The following is a 14,919-nucleotide window of genomic DNA, read 5'->3' as shown; positions in this document are numbered from 1 at the left end:
GCTGCGTCGTGCTGCGTCACGGCTTTCGGCGCTACCCAAATCCTCCCTTGCTTTCTCTCTTCGTTCTTGACCTTCACTTCGGCTTGAATAATTGGAAATAATTGGACGGAAATATACACAACATCGCTAGAGACATCGTACCTGGATATCACTTGTTTTGAAGGTTGAGCGAACGCCATGGTGGACTCGCCCTCTCACGTTCCATATCAACCGTATAAGGTACGCCTCCTCTCTACAAACGTCCACAGTTGCGCCTACTGAACGTCCTTCAACCAGCCCAAACGGCACTCCCGCAACCTCTCCAACCAATTCCTCGTCCCAGTTCCGGGCGCTAACGCGGTCGTCGATGGAGGCGGCTCGCCTCCACCCGCCTCGCGCCCCAACGGGCCAGCGGGCATCGTGAGCGCCCCCGTAGTGCCTCAACTCCCACAGCTGCATCTCGACGCGGAGAAGGTGCTGCACCCGATCTCGTCTCTCTTCTCTTCGCTGTCCGGCAGCACCGGCACCAGCCCGCGTCCCGCGAGCGTGTTCGACGCCTTCCGCCCCCGGCACTCGCCCGCGCCCAGTATCAGCATCTCGGAGACCACGCCCAGTTTGCCTACGTCACCCGTGCGGGCCACGCATCATCATCATAAGGAAGAGGCTATCCCCGTTACTGCCGCTGCGACGACGACGATAGAGTCCGAGAAAGCTAGGACGAGCGACGAGATAAGGCCCACGCCGGTGGTGGCCGAAATAGTCACCATCAAACCGCCTACGCCCGAAGACGAGACCCAGCAGCCTCAGCTTCCTCTGACACCACCGCCAGAGGCCGATCCTAAGGCCCTCCCGCCTCCACCGCAGTCGCCCGAGTCAGCACCCGAGGAGCCATCGCCCTCTCTCCCGTCGCCTGCCCCCTCCGTACCGGACAAACCTCCCCCTTCGCCTACCTCGTCCCAGAAAGCAACAGACAAGCAGGCTCTCCCGCATGCGCTTTCCGAGGCCTCGGCCCCTGCCTCGCCCTCCCGCCGCACCTCTACTTTCCGCCGGCTTGCTCCCACCCCCTCCGGCCGCTCTCCGCTACCGTCGTCTCCGCTACGCCCGGCATCCACTCTACCCTCATCCACCCTTCATCCCCCAACTTTAGGCTCGCACGCACGCGTCGCCTCCGCGTCTTCTCTCCGCCACTTCGACCAGCCTCTCAGGCCGGCCCAACCCCGAAGCCGCCTCACCTCGTCCTCCAGCGTTGCCTCCTCTCTCGCACCTTCACCTTCAGCCACCCTCACCTCCCCTGCTGGTCCTTCTACCGCGCCGACTCCGCGCAGCCGCCCGCAATCGGCCGAGATCCACGCCCCGCCCCCGCGCACCGTCTCGCTGCACCCCTCTGCATCCACCTCCGCCTCGCCTTCCTCCGCGTCTCCGTCGACTCTTTCTCCCTCGCCCTCGCCCGCTCCTTTACCGGCTTCCCGCCCGGCACAGGCCCCGTACCGGCCCGGCTTCCAGCCCAAGGGCGTCTACCGCCCGCTCACCGACGAGTTCTTAGAGGCCCGCAAACGCGCACGCGACGCCGGCCGGATCGAACGCACCCGGCTCGAACGCCGCCTCGAAAAGCTCATCGCTCTACACTTCCCCCCATCCTCCTCGACCGCCTCCTCCTCCTCGCCTTCCAACAAAACCAGCGCCCTCCACCCGCACGGAAAAGACCGCCCGACCGCGCAAACCCGCCGCGCCTCGAGCTTCTTCGACGTCGACCTCTCGGACCTCCGCGGGCTCGTCCAAACCGACAAGGCGCGCGCGCGGGATCACGTGCGCGCGGCCGAGCAGCGCATCGCGCCGTGGGAACCCGACGCGTCGGCCGCGGCGTGCCCGCTCTGCGCCGCGCCCTTCCACCCGCTGTCGAACCGGCGGCACCACTGCCGCCTCTGCGGGCGCGTCGTGTGCGCGCTGCCCCCCCGCGCGCCGCAGCGGCCCGTGGCGTGCAGCTCGCTCTTCGTCGTCTCGGATCAGAGCGGTGCTGGAGGAGGAGGAGCTGGGGGCAGGATAGAGGAAGTGGGCGAAGGCGTGGATTATGGCGTGCGGAGGCGGACGGTGGGAGTGGCAGCAGCGGGTGGGGCGGGAGGGATGAGCGAGGAGGAAAAGTTCTTGAAGGGCGTTAGGGTGTGCAGGGAGTGTCGACCGGCGGTGTTGAGGCAGCAGTACCGGCAGGAAATGCGGGAGGTGCCGCCGCTCGCACGACTGTACGACGCGTTCGTGGCGCTGGAGAAGGAGATCGAGGAGGATCTCCCCGTGTTCCAGGAGCTCGTGCTCGACCTCAGGTCGGTCCATCGTCCCCGTATAACTACGTCTTTCTGATCGGGGTTTTTTTTTTCGTTTGTCTTTCATGACAGCCACAACGATCAGCCGAGCAAAGAGGCGTCCGCGGCGCGCAAGCGCCTCCTCGACGCCTTTGCGCGCTACGACGCGCTCGCGAAACGTATCCGCGCCCTCAGGCCTGCCCAGGGCGGCGCCGCGAGCGCGCAGGGGCGCATGCAGGCCGCCATCCTCGCGCGCGCGAACATGTTTCTGCAGAAGCACATGTTCCCTCTGCAGGTGATTCTTTCTTCTCTGTCCTCGCATGCTCAAACAATACAATGCTAACGTACGTTTCCGTGCAACAGTCCCTGCCGAAAGCGCAGCAGAGACAAACGGCATCGGGCGCTGCGTCCCCATCCACGCCCGCCGTCGCCGTCGCCGTGCCAGGGCTCGACCCGGACTCAGAGCTCGCGCTCCGGCTGCAACCTCTGCTCGAGCAGGAAGCGCTCCTCGAGGGATACGTCGAGGAGGCCAAGACGCATCGCAAGTTCGAGGATGCGAAGACGCTCAAGCGGAGCTTGGACGAGATCAGGCTGGAGATCGACCGCATGCTGGCGGGGGCGACGACGGGGAAGTAAAGGTGAGAGAGGTGCCATGTGGTAATATGTGGTAATGGGATGTTATGGGCGTTTGCTATCTCCTTCTTATACTTCGCCGCGGCGTTACCAGACTATATACGGATTACAATCTCTCTGCAGATTTCCCTCGGAGGATAGAGTACACGGTGCCGCCATAACGGATGTCCGATATCAATGCATCGTCGTTCGCGAAATCTATTAGATTCTCGTGCAGAAGACACTGATCCTCCGACTGTGAAGCTCAGTATCGGTATAATGTGGGGTGTTGCACAGATCTTAGGCTGAAAGAGAGGCGTCCGAGTAATAGAGAGAGTCGAGTAGTGTGCTCAGCACGCCACTGTTCCAGATGTCCAGATGCCCTCCTGCAACGCACACCAATCACGTCTACCAACGTGTTGGATCGCTCTTGTCTCGTCAGATCAAGCCATGTGCAGGAACCATGACGGGACACACCTTGCAGCACGCTCTCCGGGTCAATCAACTTCTGCATCCCATATCTTCACCAACCCGTCACTGCTACCCGAGACAACGCGCTTGGCATCGGGGGAGAACGCAACGGCATTCACCCAGTTCGTGTGCGCTTCCAACGGCCCCACCACGGTCTGTCCCGTCTGCGCGTCCCATATCCGGATAGTGCGGTCGTCGGAGCCGGAGACGATGTACTTGCCATCCGGCGAGAATGCGACCGATCTTACGTAGTCGGTGTGCCCTCGCAAAGGGCCCAACACCGTCTTTCCCGTCAGAGTGTCCCAGATCCGGAGTGTTTCGTCGTCGGACGCAGAGACGACGCGAGTGCCATCGGGAGAATATGCAACGGACCGAACCCAGCGATTGTGGCCTAGAAGCGGATCCCCGACTGCTTTCCCTGTCCCGGCGTCCCAGAGTCGGATCGTCCTGTCAGCGGATCCAGAGGCGATGTGCTTCCCATCCGGTGAAAATGCGACGGTGTTAACACCGGTAGAGTGACCCCGTAAAGGCTCGCCGATGGCCTGTCCCGTCTGCCCATCCCAGATTCGGAGTGTCCTGTCGTCTGAGCCCGAGACGATGCGGTTGCCGTCGGGTGAGAACGCGACACTCCGAACCCAGCCTGTATGCCCTCGGAGCGGCTCCCCGATCTGCTGACCCGTCTCCACGTCCCACAGTCGGACGGTTTCGTCATACGAGCCTGAGGCAAGACATCCTCCGTTTGGGGAGAATGCGACAGACCTGACCCAACCTGTATGCCCCAAAAGTGGCTCTAGAACTTCCTTTCCGGTATCCGCCGCCCAGATTCGGATCGACCTATCCTCGGAGCCCGAAGCAATCCGTGTGCCATCCGGAGGAAAGGCTACAGATACTATTACAGTCCCACTGTGGCCGCGCAGCTCCAACAACAATCCTGATGGGTTCCATATTCAGCGTTAGGGGCGCCCAAAAAAGACAGGCGCACTCACTGGTTCCAAATGCGCTTATTATGTTGGAAACATCCTGAGGAGTACCCGCCTGGTGGCTGTCTGCATCATACAGCAGCGCTCGTAGCTTGCGTTCAGGAAGGCCGGAAGCACTGTGTCTTGGGAGCGGAGGAAATGCACCGAATGCGAGGACGATGTCTCGGACAAGTAATTTCTTGTCATCTGCACTCCTATGACTGTCTTGTCTCGTGGATTCGAGAGCATCAAACAGTTTTTTGACAGCGTCAGCAACGCCCATAACGGTCCGATTACTGTCGGCATCTGGATTTGATCATAGATTAACAGATTTCATACTGTTACGGGGCACGAACTAACCCCGCGAAGCCGCCATGACGAGCACGCCGCGATCTTCATCCGAAAGATGCTCGTGTCCGATGATCTGTTCCAAAATAGCGTCGATTGATAGGTATGGATCTTTTTCAAGCATCCCCTTCCTCAGAAGTTCGTCTTTGCTCCACGTAACCTGACCCGGAAGGCGAGCACGCGGCTTATAGTCGCCGAGCTCGAACGCGGACTGGTGGATGAGCTGGCCCTCCATGACAATGCGAGGTGACGAAAGGTGTGGCGGCCTATAGCCATCATGTCAGCATCATGAGTTGACGCGGCGCATGCCTGTATGCAGGACCGACCAGCGTTGACTATCTTCCGAATTTGATTGCGGTGTGGTCTTGTAAGTGAGCCGTCTCAAGGGTAGCAATTCCACAAACTTCCAAACGAGAGACATGGTTAAATTGGGTTGGAAAGGTCTCCAGGTCCCTCGGAAAGGCTTTACTCGTAGACCGCAACTCGTGGCTTCGTGCCTCATCCAACGAAGGGCTGGCCCGAATTGGTCGACGTTGAGATTGACGGTGTTGCCTCCGCCGCTAAGATTGTGTGAGAACTAGTACCGGGACCAAGAACCTGACCGTACTAACATGTCTGAATGTGACCCCGCGAACCAGACCTCCTTGATGTTCCCCTTCGGTTGACCGGCCGCACCCGATGTCGCATCCCCTCTAGCGGACGAGACAGGGCCTGCCCCACCATTCGCGTATTCGGGAAGGAACTTGACGCGGAGCTCGTCCAGAGCTAGCGCATGTCGGAACACGCATACGTGAGTCATTCCGTTCGTTGTTTCGGGAAGACTCGGTCCCCGTGCCACGCCGATCGAAGAAACGGTGTCCCTGGACGGCGGGGCAGTGAATGAGTTCGCAGTCATGTTTGACGGCGAGGTGGGGCTCACCACGCGCCGACGAAGTGGACCTTCACGCCTTCCTGCGAAAGGGTGCTCTTAAAGTTCTTGCAAAGCGCTGTCGCGTAGCGAGGATCCTTCTTGTCCGTGATGACTACCCCCTGTCCAGAGTCGGTCATAGGGTCCTTGGCGTTGTTATTCTGTCCTCTCTCAAGCCCATTACGCTTGCCGTTCGCGATGATGGAGATATAAAGTTCGTATGCGCTGCGAGAGATCCAGGTTGGTGTATGGATGTACGAAGTTGATAAACGCTTACAAGACAATTTGCGCGTTGTTACCCCGGCAGAGTAGCCCCACCTGATAATGTATCAGCATCGTATTCTGAAACGTGACGCAGCAGAAGGCCGTTCACCAGTTCTATCATCCCTGCGAGAACGCGAATCTGGTATGCACCGCGGGAGAAACCTGCATGGCAATACCTTGTCAGTCGTAGTAAACGCGGTGGCTGTATACAGCCTACACTAACCAAACAGAAAGATTCGGTCGCCTGCTTTATATTCCTCAGATAACCACCGGTATGCGTCAAGTACGATGCGTTTGAAGTTCCTGGGGATCACGAAACCATTTTAGTCAACGGTTCTTGACAAACCTTGTTATAATTACCAAGCTATAGCCATGTCGACGGTGTGGTTGAAAACCTGACGCCAGTATCGAGGCGACGTCCGGGAATCTTTGACGAACGTGCCGATGCCACTGTTATAGTACGTCAACTGATCATCACTCTTCTCCAGCCCGCTGAAAAGTTCGACGACGTTCGTGTTCTACACGGACGTGAAACCGGTTCAGCTTCGAAACGTCCATCGACGTCCACGCGATGTATCCTTACCTTCAGTCCGAATTGGTTCGCGGTGCCGTCGATACAGACCACAATGTTCCTTGCGGTCGGTGAATGACAGTCGCATACTGAAGCCTTCGGTCCGGTCCTCGACTCCTTTTGGGCCTCCACCGCGGCTCGCAGTATATCTTGCATTTCGTGTGCGTTGGCGACTCCAGCGACTCCCGCAGCGCCATCTTGGAGTTCTCTCGGTTCGCCCCGCCCCAGGGGGCTTCGTTCATGGTTATGCGATACGTCCATTGTGCGGTGGAGCCGCTAACATGGGCTAGCGAATGTGGGGGAGGTAGGAGGGGGAATGAGTCGCGCTACGTAGGCGATACGGACATATATACTCACCGAGCGTCCCGAAACGTGTTCGGGTGGCGCATATCGCATACGTTAACGGCATGGGCGAGGCGCTCACGGGCTTCGCTGTACTGACCGTGGTTAAGGCGGTCGTACAAACCCATAGATGCAACACACGGACACGTTTCTAGCACCGCATTCGACATCGACAAACGCGAGTTATATGGCGGCCACAAATAGACAGCTTTCAAACCCGATATATATCGAGGTTTCGTATCCAAATCGCTCGATTTGGCGCGCGTTTTGGCCACAGGATATCAAAATCTCAATATATATCGAAATTGAAAGCTCCCTAATGAGATCCAGCAGTGGGATAGATCATAGCGGGCTCAGATTGCGATGGTAAACGACAGGGACACTGGCTTGCCGCTTGTATGACCCCCTTTGCCCAGGCTCGAGTTGTTGCCTTTGAACAGTTTGAGTTCCAACACACGTGTCATCCTCGTCCCAATTTACATTGATATGCAACCGGAGGTTCTGGAAACCTGCGACGCGGTCACCGGTGCACGAGCTTACAGCAGCCTGAGCGAGCCCCGTCCGAGATCGAGACGCTCGATGATCGATCCGTATTCCCCTTGCGTTCTTGCTTATACCATTCGGTGGATGTAAGATAGGCGTGAGGGGGCGAGGCGGGCGGTGGCGGTGTCACGACGCGCCTCGCAGGCAACAGAGCAGGATCCGGTAGTATAGCAAAATAGAATGTAGATACATGCGTGCAGTCGAGTCTTTTATAGTCGAGACGCCATAGAGATCAGAGATAATCATATCTCAGATATCAGACGCCCGGGGAGTAGAGTTAAACACGCAAGGTTTGACCATATGGCGCCCAACGGGCGCGTCAACATTGTGATTTCTTAGTCGCGGCGGAGCCGCGACCATTCTAAGTTTACTCTACGGTTAAGCTACGGAGTACTCCGTTACAGTGGACTTGACCGAGACTGAATGGCGACGTGCATCAGCATTCAGATCAAGAATGGAAGTGATTTTATGTGGCTGCTGTGAGTACTAGCACATGCGAGGACCCCTGACACTGCGGGAAACAGGCTGAATCTGGGCAAAATATATCAGCTATGTTGACCCAAACGATGTCAAACTTAGTGCAAAGAGACCGGGAAAATAGTCATATTTTTGACATATATCTGCTTCCTTGAGATAAATCTATCATAACTTCAGACTAGCTTAGCTAACAATATGTCAGTAACAACCATAGTTGTTATATAACAGTTTTGTTATATGTTTTCCCCAGATTCCAGGGATTTCCCGCTGTGTGACGGTGGCGTAAACCTTGTGGACCGACCCCCAAGTCGCGCAAGCAAATCCAGCTGGTTTGCAAAGTTTCACTGCCAGAAACTCACTCTGAGTAGTTTGTGACTTTCCCGATATGCATCCCATAGTCTACAAATACACCATGTAACCGTACATTTCCACTCAGCCGTGGCCTTGCTCGGGTGATGACACTATACATCTCACGACCAGTCGGGATTCGTCGTGTCTTCGTCGTGAAGGTTCGTCCGGATCGGCTCGTTATTCAAGATCTGGTCCACGCGGTCATCGTGCTCTGGAAGCCATTCCTGTTCGCGCTCTGCGGCACGACGCCGGCACCGTTCACAGACAACTGCCACGTCGTCGCGACCGTGCTCAAGCTGAAAATGGAGATGGTCGACGCCGAGTCCACGTTGAGGATCTGCGATTGGCAGTTGAACGTGTTCAGGCATGCCTGGCCAAAGTTCTGCGCGCATACAAGAGTCAGTGAATGGTGCTTCGACGATCAATGAGGGTGAGCGCACCTGGAAGAAGCTGTACAGTCCGGCGCCGAACACGAGGATGTTCTGCGAGTTTTGCACGGTCAGACCCCACGCGGCCTGATCAGGTATTGTCGGGTCGTGGAAGGCGCTGTTCGTCGAGAAGGGAGTTGGTGGCGCGGGCGCGGGCTGGTAGTACGGCTATTCAAGGTCTCGGATCAGCTTCTCGGCCGCACGATCACACGAAGCCTACTCACCGTCTCGGTCTGGATGAGGCCCATGTAATGGTTGGCGGCGTTCACCAACGAGTACTGGTATAGCGCGTGGTGCTCGCTCCCGGTGCCAATCAACCATACGGGACCCTGACTTTCGGATAGTATACCACGACCGCTGAACTGCGTGAGCTGGCCTTGGCCCGAGCTGTCGAGGTCGTGGTCCGCCAGCCAAACCCATGTGCCCTCAAGGTAGGCCGTCGCGGCGCTCGTGATGTGGAACGCGAGGAACGCAGCCATGCACGCATTGTTGTCCGAGCCGGATGGGCACTGAGCCGACTGCAGGTTCGTGCCGGCCGCGCCGCCGAGGCGAACGTGGGAGTCCCACATACCGGCGGTGCCCTGGGCGTCCTCGTGAATGTTCCATTCGACGACGATGGCGCCAGCAGCTGTTGAGATACGTTGAGTGATGTCGGGAAGACCGCGATGCGCACGACTTACTCGGGCCTTGGGTTGCGAAGAGCACGTCGGTGATTTCAATCGTACCCGTGTCACCAGCGTTGCCGACCTTGACGACCTGCTTCGGGTTGTTCTGGTCGTTGAAGGCCGAACCGGAACCCAAGATCACGGGCCAGACCTCGCCGACAACACGAGCGCCGGCAGGGATGGTGAGCGTGTTGGTGATCTTGTATGTTCCATGATCGATGAAGATGATCTTGCTGCACGCGAACTATGCAAGCCAGAGGTCGATTGGTACGATTCTATTATGAGGGATGGAGAGTAACTCACATTGTTGAAGACAGCTTGAAGCGCGGCAGTATCGTCGGTCGTGCCATCACCCTTTGCGCCCTGGCTGCGCACGCTCACGAACTGGCTCGCGGCGTAGGTCTGGTATTGCGGATGCGACCGGCCAAAGATTCGTCCGGCACTGTCGAGCAAACTCGCGGGCTTGCTCGGCACGGGTAGGTTCGCCTGCTGGAACGTGCCCGTCTGCGAAGTCCCCTTGAACACGTTACCTTGGCCCCAGGACTGGATGGTCGTGCTTCCCGAAGTGCCGGCCAGCACCACCGTGCCGTCGGTAACGCTGACCGCAGTCGGAACATTGTTGAGCTTGACGTTGTTGAGAACGAGCGAGCTATTGTTGGGTCGTCAGTCAAAATAGCATGGATGCGGATGACGCGCCGAAGAACGTACCCGTGAAGGGAGCCCTGGGAGTTGGTCGAGGAGCGCAAGAATATCGGCGTATTGGTGACACTTTTTGGCCGTTAGAGATAGTCGACGTCATGTAAAGACTCAAACCTACACTGCATCGATGATTGCTTCCGCGCCGACGGTCTGGTAGGTTTGGGTCAGCGTGTGAGCAGCATCCAAACGTCATCATCATACCTGGGTATCCTGGGTCAATCCACCGGTCGTAAGGTCTATGCCGACGCCACAGTTGTTGAGTGTAACCCCCTGGAATGTCCAGCCCCAGTTCCATTGCATGAAGATGCACGTCGCGGCATTGTTAACGGTGATGTTGCGGACAGTGAATTGCTGGTTTCCGAGCCAAACACCGAATTTTCCGCCGTTGAAGACAATATCTGGGGTCATGCTGAATTTAGAGCACTGAAAGAAGAGGTCCCGGAAGACTTACCGCCCATGAACCCTCCACTGCCGTTCTCCATGAAGATGCCCTGCTGCGAGTTGCCGGCAGCTGTGGACATTTCGACGACGATGTTGACGAGTGACGTGGCTTGCGAGACTTGCCAATGGATACCGGTGCCGGAAGTGGTCGGCATCTGTCGGAGGTCGATGACGAAGTTCCTCACGGAGCGGAAAAAGTTGTTCTGGTTGGTGTACCAGTTGGCGCCGCCAGCGAGGTATGGGTCCGCATCGATGACCGCGATACCAGCAAAGTTGTTCGCGGCAAGGAGAGTCGGGGGATTCTTGCTGTACGTGCGTTCAGTACGATCCTCGTTCCCGTGTCGTAGGGGAGTCGCTTACGCATCACCGATGAGCTGCGTGAAGTAGTAGGCAACGATCGGGCTCGAGACTTTGTATGTTCCGGACGGGAAGAAGACGAGCGCCGGCGTAGTCCTACACAGCCCACCGCCGATTAGCGTGGTAGTTCCGCACTATCAGCGAGCATGACGTACGTGGTAGATGGACAGCTGCCTCCTCCACATCGTCCTCCCGAGGAGATAGCATTGCTGATGCAACGTTCATACGAGATACAGTGTCGAAGAGGCTCGTATATCACTCACTTGATAGCTGCGGTATCATCGGTCACACCGTCACTGATAAGACACGTAAGCGCTCATATATTGCGAAACGAGCAGATTGCCTTACCCCTTGGCGCCGAAGTCCTTGACATTCCTGAAGACGGTGTAGCTGGATTGACCGCTGTTGGGTGCGACGCCTTGGTGGGAGATGGACTGGAGCCAGAAGGCGTCTCCAGCGGCAGCAGTTCCTGCACCGAGAGACCCGGAGCATGCCGACGTGGCCGTGCGGGCCAAGGTCAGCAGCCCGACGAGAGCTGGTAATATTGAGAACCAGAACATGGCCCGGGTCGTCAGAGAGGGGTAGGCGAGAGTGGATGGTGCACCGAGGTCTGCCCAGTGCCGAGCCCAGCGACGCCGCGCTCGTTTTTATACGCAACTGCCGATGGACGACGCCCATCGTACAGTACCAAAGTAATCGCGTTCTTGCGGACCTGCTGCCTGTCTGCCGCGTGATGAACGCCGTTGCAGGAACGAATAGGTGCATGTGATGCCCTCCATCTAAGAGACGGCTGCTTCGGGAGACTCTCGACCACTCAGGTCGAGAAATGGTCCGCAGCTTCTTCCACCGGAGTATGTTTCGCGCTTGTTGTCCCCGACGGAGGCATGCGTGCAAAGCATCACATGGGTCCGATTCAGTCAGGATGACCACTGGGCTGCGAAGATGGTTCCATTTCCATTGGTTGCCACCACGAAAGCCGGGCCTCAGGCCGGAATCACGGTCAACTTGCGAGATGCCTTCCTCGCGGTTCGGCGAAATCGCGACGGCCCAAGATAGCGCCTATGGCGCACGGAGCGGCATCAAGTATCAACCAATACTTCCAAATTGGATCATCGATCGTGAGTGCGCTTGCTTTCCGGGGAAGGATAGCTTGATGACGAGTATCTCGACGCCGAACGGGTGGTGATGAAGCCGGGTCCGGGATCCGTCAACAGGATCGTGACCTGGAGTGCATCCGTCGAGTCGTGCGCGTGGAAAGAGTTGTGATTGCGCCATGCGCGGAAGCACTTCGCTGTGAACGTTAGACTATCAGAGGTTATCGGGCTCGAGAAGCTGATCCTCTAGCTTACAGGTCCCACGTGGAGTAAGGTCCGTCGATCAGCTGGGGCTCCGCGTTGCGGGCTCTACGAGGTTCCACAACTGGGCGGGATGTATCGATTCCATCCTTGATCTCCGGTAAGCGTTCGAGTTGCCAGCCGTAGCTCATGCGCCCCGGCTCCGGATCCCGCTCAGTGCCAAGGTCTCGCTTCACGTTCGAGTTGGACTTCGCCGCCGAGCGCGCACATCGATACGAGTCAAAGATTCGGTGATGGTGGTGGGAGACGATGAACAAGATGTTCCCATTGAGCCTGGATCGTTGTGACCATGAGCGCTGAATTCGGTGTCGTCGCGGCAGGAGGAATGAATCCGGTGACGTCGGCGCGGTATGAAAAGCGTCCTGGTGTCACGGGTCTGATGACGACCAGTCCAGCGATGATATTCTCAAGATCTATATATGTTGACGCCAACTACGTGCTTACGTCGAACGCCGTGGAGCATAGAACTCGATGTTCGCAAGGATGGCAAGACCGAACCCGTACTCTGCCTTGCGTTGTCTACGCGCCCCTTGCAACCTGGCAGATACAGACTTGATACAAGAGGAACTCACGCACTTGCTAGATCTGCCGCATTACTTATACCCAGGAATGGCTCAAAGAACTGTGCCGGGTGCAAATATGTATCACAACGTGATCAAGCTCGGCGGCGTCGACCGGCAGGGGGTAGCCACAGACGTTATTCGTTATCCTCGATGATGCATCTCTTGAGCTGCGATAGAATATGCTCAAAACTTGGAGGTCTGAGCGGTGGCTGCCGCCAACATTGAACCATCGATGCCCACATCCTGTTTGTCATCAAGTTGCCATTCGGACTGACACCCAACGGTCGCGGCGGGGCCGAATGGAGGATGACGGCAAAATAATGTATCATACGGTGGACATCGCCAGGCGATCCGTGTTGCTGGGTGAAAGGCTGACGACGTCAGGGCCAGTCGTCGATTGGACCGCCACCAAACGGGTGTAAGGTAACATACCTCGGTGCAGGTGCAAGCAAAAAGCCATGCGTCCATTGCGGGATCTTCATCGTAGACGAGAGGAACCCAACTGGCTTCTCCCGTTCCCGGGTATATGTTGTGGTCAACGGCAGACTCACTAACGCGCGACCTTGAATATCGATCAAAATTTGCGATTAGGACTTCGGATCAGCCTGCTGTCCCGACGCTGTGTGACGGGAAAAGTAGCTTACGCAGCACAAGTTCTTGTGTATTATGCCTTTCAAATGCAGATACTGAAGAGCAACCGCCGCTTCGTACAACTTGAAATTGTCCCATTAGCATTCGATTTGTGTGCGCCAAGGAGATTCATACTAGCTGACATATGCCTCTGTTCGGCAAGCGTGCGGTAGATATCCAGGCAAGCATATCACCGTTCGGCGTCGATGGGATGACAATACCCGACACAGCAGATGCCACGTCGTCGGCGCAAGGGGGAACGAATCCAAGAAAAGGAAGAATGTGACGGTGATCCAAGCGCCACCACGTAAGGATGTCGCGATGGAAAGGCTGAAGCTGAGGTTGCATCAGTGAGATTAAAACGAGATCAAGAACGTAATTGCCTCTTGCATGAAACGCCCGTCTTCGCGTCTCGTTTGATACCAGCGAATTGCCACAGGCATTCCTTTCAGGACTGCAACATAGTGATGATGGAAGCCGCCCGAGGTATCACGTTCGCCTTCTCCCGTTGTATGCCCCAAATCGAGTAGAAGGAGCGACGACGGGATGTGGAGGGATTTCGACTAAAGCTCAGCCAAAACTTTTACAATTTGGTCGCTGACTGTTTCGTCCTTTTCCATGACAATTTGGAGCGCCTAATGTCGAAAGTATCAGCGTCCATTCTTTCACACATGGATAGAGATCCCACATACGCCATACAACGACTCAAGAGCAGAGCTGGTCGGCGGGGAAGAAGAGCGTATCGGCCGTCTAATGGTAGGGATGCAAGGAGATCTGCACTATCTCGCGTATTACTACGCAGACCAAGATGATAAGGATATCATTACATGATTTGTGAGCAGGAAATTTAAACACGCACATATTGGGATGCCTCCTTGCATTTGATATTGCAGTTCAGTGACAGCTTGCATCAACGTTGAGCAATCTGTAGCAATGAGGTCCATCGAGGGCATCCGATATTTCAACCTCACGTCGTGAGCACTGCAGCGGTCGTCGCGAACTCCGGATGTGCTCCAAGACGGGCTCTTGCAACTTGTAGCAGCATTGAATCCGTTCGTTATCCAGACATCGGTGCAGGAAGACGGTCAAAAACCGGGCCACTGCGGCGTTCGGCCCTCGCCCAGGACGTTCCCCAGCTGCGGCCAGCAGCTTTGTGACTGCCACTCCTCCCTTGCTCATAGCCTTCCCGAGTACGCGCCCTGGACCGGACCGGTCGGTTCCTCGTGCTGTCGGTGCCGGAAGCGATGGAAAACCGACGGTTATCCGACCAGAATGACATCCTCTGGCTGGGCAAGCCAGCACACTGGTTATTCTGAGTCGACCAGGCGTTGGCCTCGAATGCCATTTTTTGAAGGACGTGAAGGAGCAGAGCAAATTATATGAGGAGGGATGCGAAGTTCGTGATCCAGAATAGCACCAGCCTCGTGTTCTGAAGGCAATGAAAACCAATAATAAGTTGCCTGAACCCGCGGAACTAGGCACAACTCGCACCTGTGCATCGATACGTTTGCAGCGCGTGGTCTGTACTGACTGACATCGAACCCTAGAGCTCATATAGATAACAAAACCAGTAGTCGAAGCCGCTTCGTTAACATTTGTCTGGATTTGGCGCGGCGAGTCCCCTATTGAAGTTGAGTGCGTGCCGCCATACTTAGGAATCCGA

The 14,919-nt window shown here is 56.8% G+C and overlaps 3 protein-coding genes across 3 annotated transcripts; 1 reads left to right on the top strand and 2 right to left on the bottom strand.

Annotated features, from left to right (window-relative positions):
• Positions 1 to 177: 177 nt before the first annotated feature.
• Positions 178 to 2,909, top strand: PUNSTDRAFT_144973 (uncharacterized protein; the record flags this gene model as incomplete). The annotated part of the gene is made up of 4 exons (XM_007385737.1): positions 178 to 219; positions 277 to 2,294; positions 2,367 to 2,568; positions 2,637 to 2,909. 4 exons carry the CDS (start codon positions 178 to 180, stop codon positions 2,907 to 2,909), a joined length of 2,535 nt encoding a protein of 844 aa, XP_007385799.1.
• A 473-nt stretch (positions 2,910 to 3,382) lies between these two features.
• PUNSTDRAFT_144972 (WD40 repeat-like protein) lies at positions 3,383 to 6,697 on the bottom strand (the record flags this gene model as incomplete). The annotated part of the gene is made up of 11 exons (XM_007385736.1): positions 6,418 to 6,697; positions 6,195 to 6,352; positions 6,058 to 6,137; positions 5,944 to 5,996; positions 5,848 to 5,888; positions 5,583 to 5,795; positions 5,275 to 5,523; positions 4,990 to 5,223; positions 4,676 to 4,929; positions 4,343 to 4,621; positions 3,383 to 4,287 (listed from the first exon to the last, which is right to left on the bottom strand). Exons 1-11 carry the CDS (start codon positions 6,664 to 6,666, stop codon positions 3,383 to 3,385), a joined length of 2,715 nt encoding a protein of 904 aa, XP_007385798.1. The 5' UTR covers positions 6,667 to 6,697.
• A 1,441-nt stretch (positions 6,698 to 8,138) lies between these two features.
• Positions 8,139 to 13,108, bottom strand: PUNSTDRAFT_144970 (beta-1,3-glucanase). Its single transcript, XM_007385735.1, has 15 exons — positions 13,059 to 13,108; positions 12,058 to 12,336; positions 11,057 to 11,999; positions 10,972 to 11,004; positions 10,864 to 10,917; positions 10,712 to 10,804; positions 10,362 to 10,657; positions 10,112 to 10,308; positions 10,029 to 10,060; positions 9,920 to 9,979; positions 9,515 to 9,860; positions 9,227 to 9,455; positions 8,771 to 9,174; positions 8,559 to 8,714; positions 8,139 to 8,500 (listed from the first exon to the last, which is right to left on the bottom strand). Exons 3-15 carry the CDS (start codon positions 11,266 to 11,268, stop codon positions 8,300 to 8,302), a joined length of 2,313 nt encoding a protein of 770 aa, XP_007385797.1. The 5' UTR covers positions 11,269 to 11,999; positions 12,058 to 12,336; positions 13,059 to 13,108; the 3' UTR covers positions 8,139 to 8,299.
• Between the last annotated feature and the right edge of the window lie 1,811 nt (positions 13,109 to 14,919).

This window comes from Punctularia strigosozonata (genome assembly GCF_000264995.1).
Source record: "Punctularia strigosozonata HHB-11173 SS5 unplaced genomic scaffold PUNSTscaffold_9, whole genome shotgun sequence".
NCBI lineage: Eukaryota > Fungi > Basidiomycota > Agaricomycetes > Corticiales > Punctulariaceae > Punctularia > Punctularia strigosozonata.
The sequence above is the reverse complement of the archived record's forward strand: the minus strand, read 5'-3'. Positions and strand labels throughout refer to the sequence as shown.

Bases quoted from the DNA above. Each gene is read 5' to 3' on its own strand.
- PUNSTDRAFT_144970 (XM_007385735.1), bottom strand. From the start codon at position 11,268: ATGTTCTGGTTCTCAATATTACCAGCTCTCGTCGGGCTGCTGACCTTG. The intron at 10,805-10,863 runs GTACGTCATGCT...TGGGCTGTGTAG, and splicing joins GGCAGCTGTCCATCTACCAC to GACTACGCCGGCGCTCGTCT. The intron at 9,456-9,514 runs GTGAGTTACTCT...TGGCTTGCATAG, and splicing joins TTCAAGCTGTCTTCAACAAT to TTCGCGTGCAGCAAGATCAT.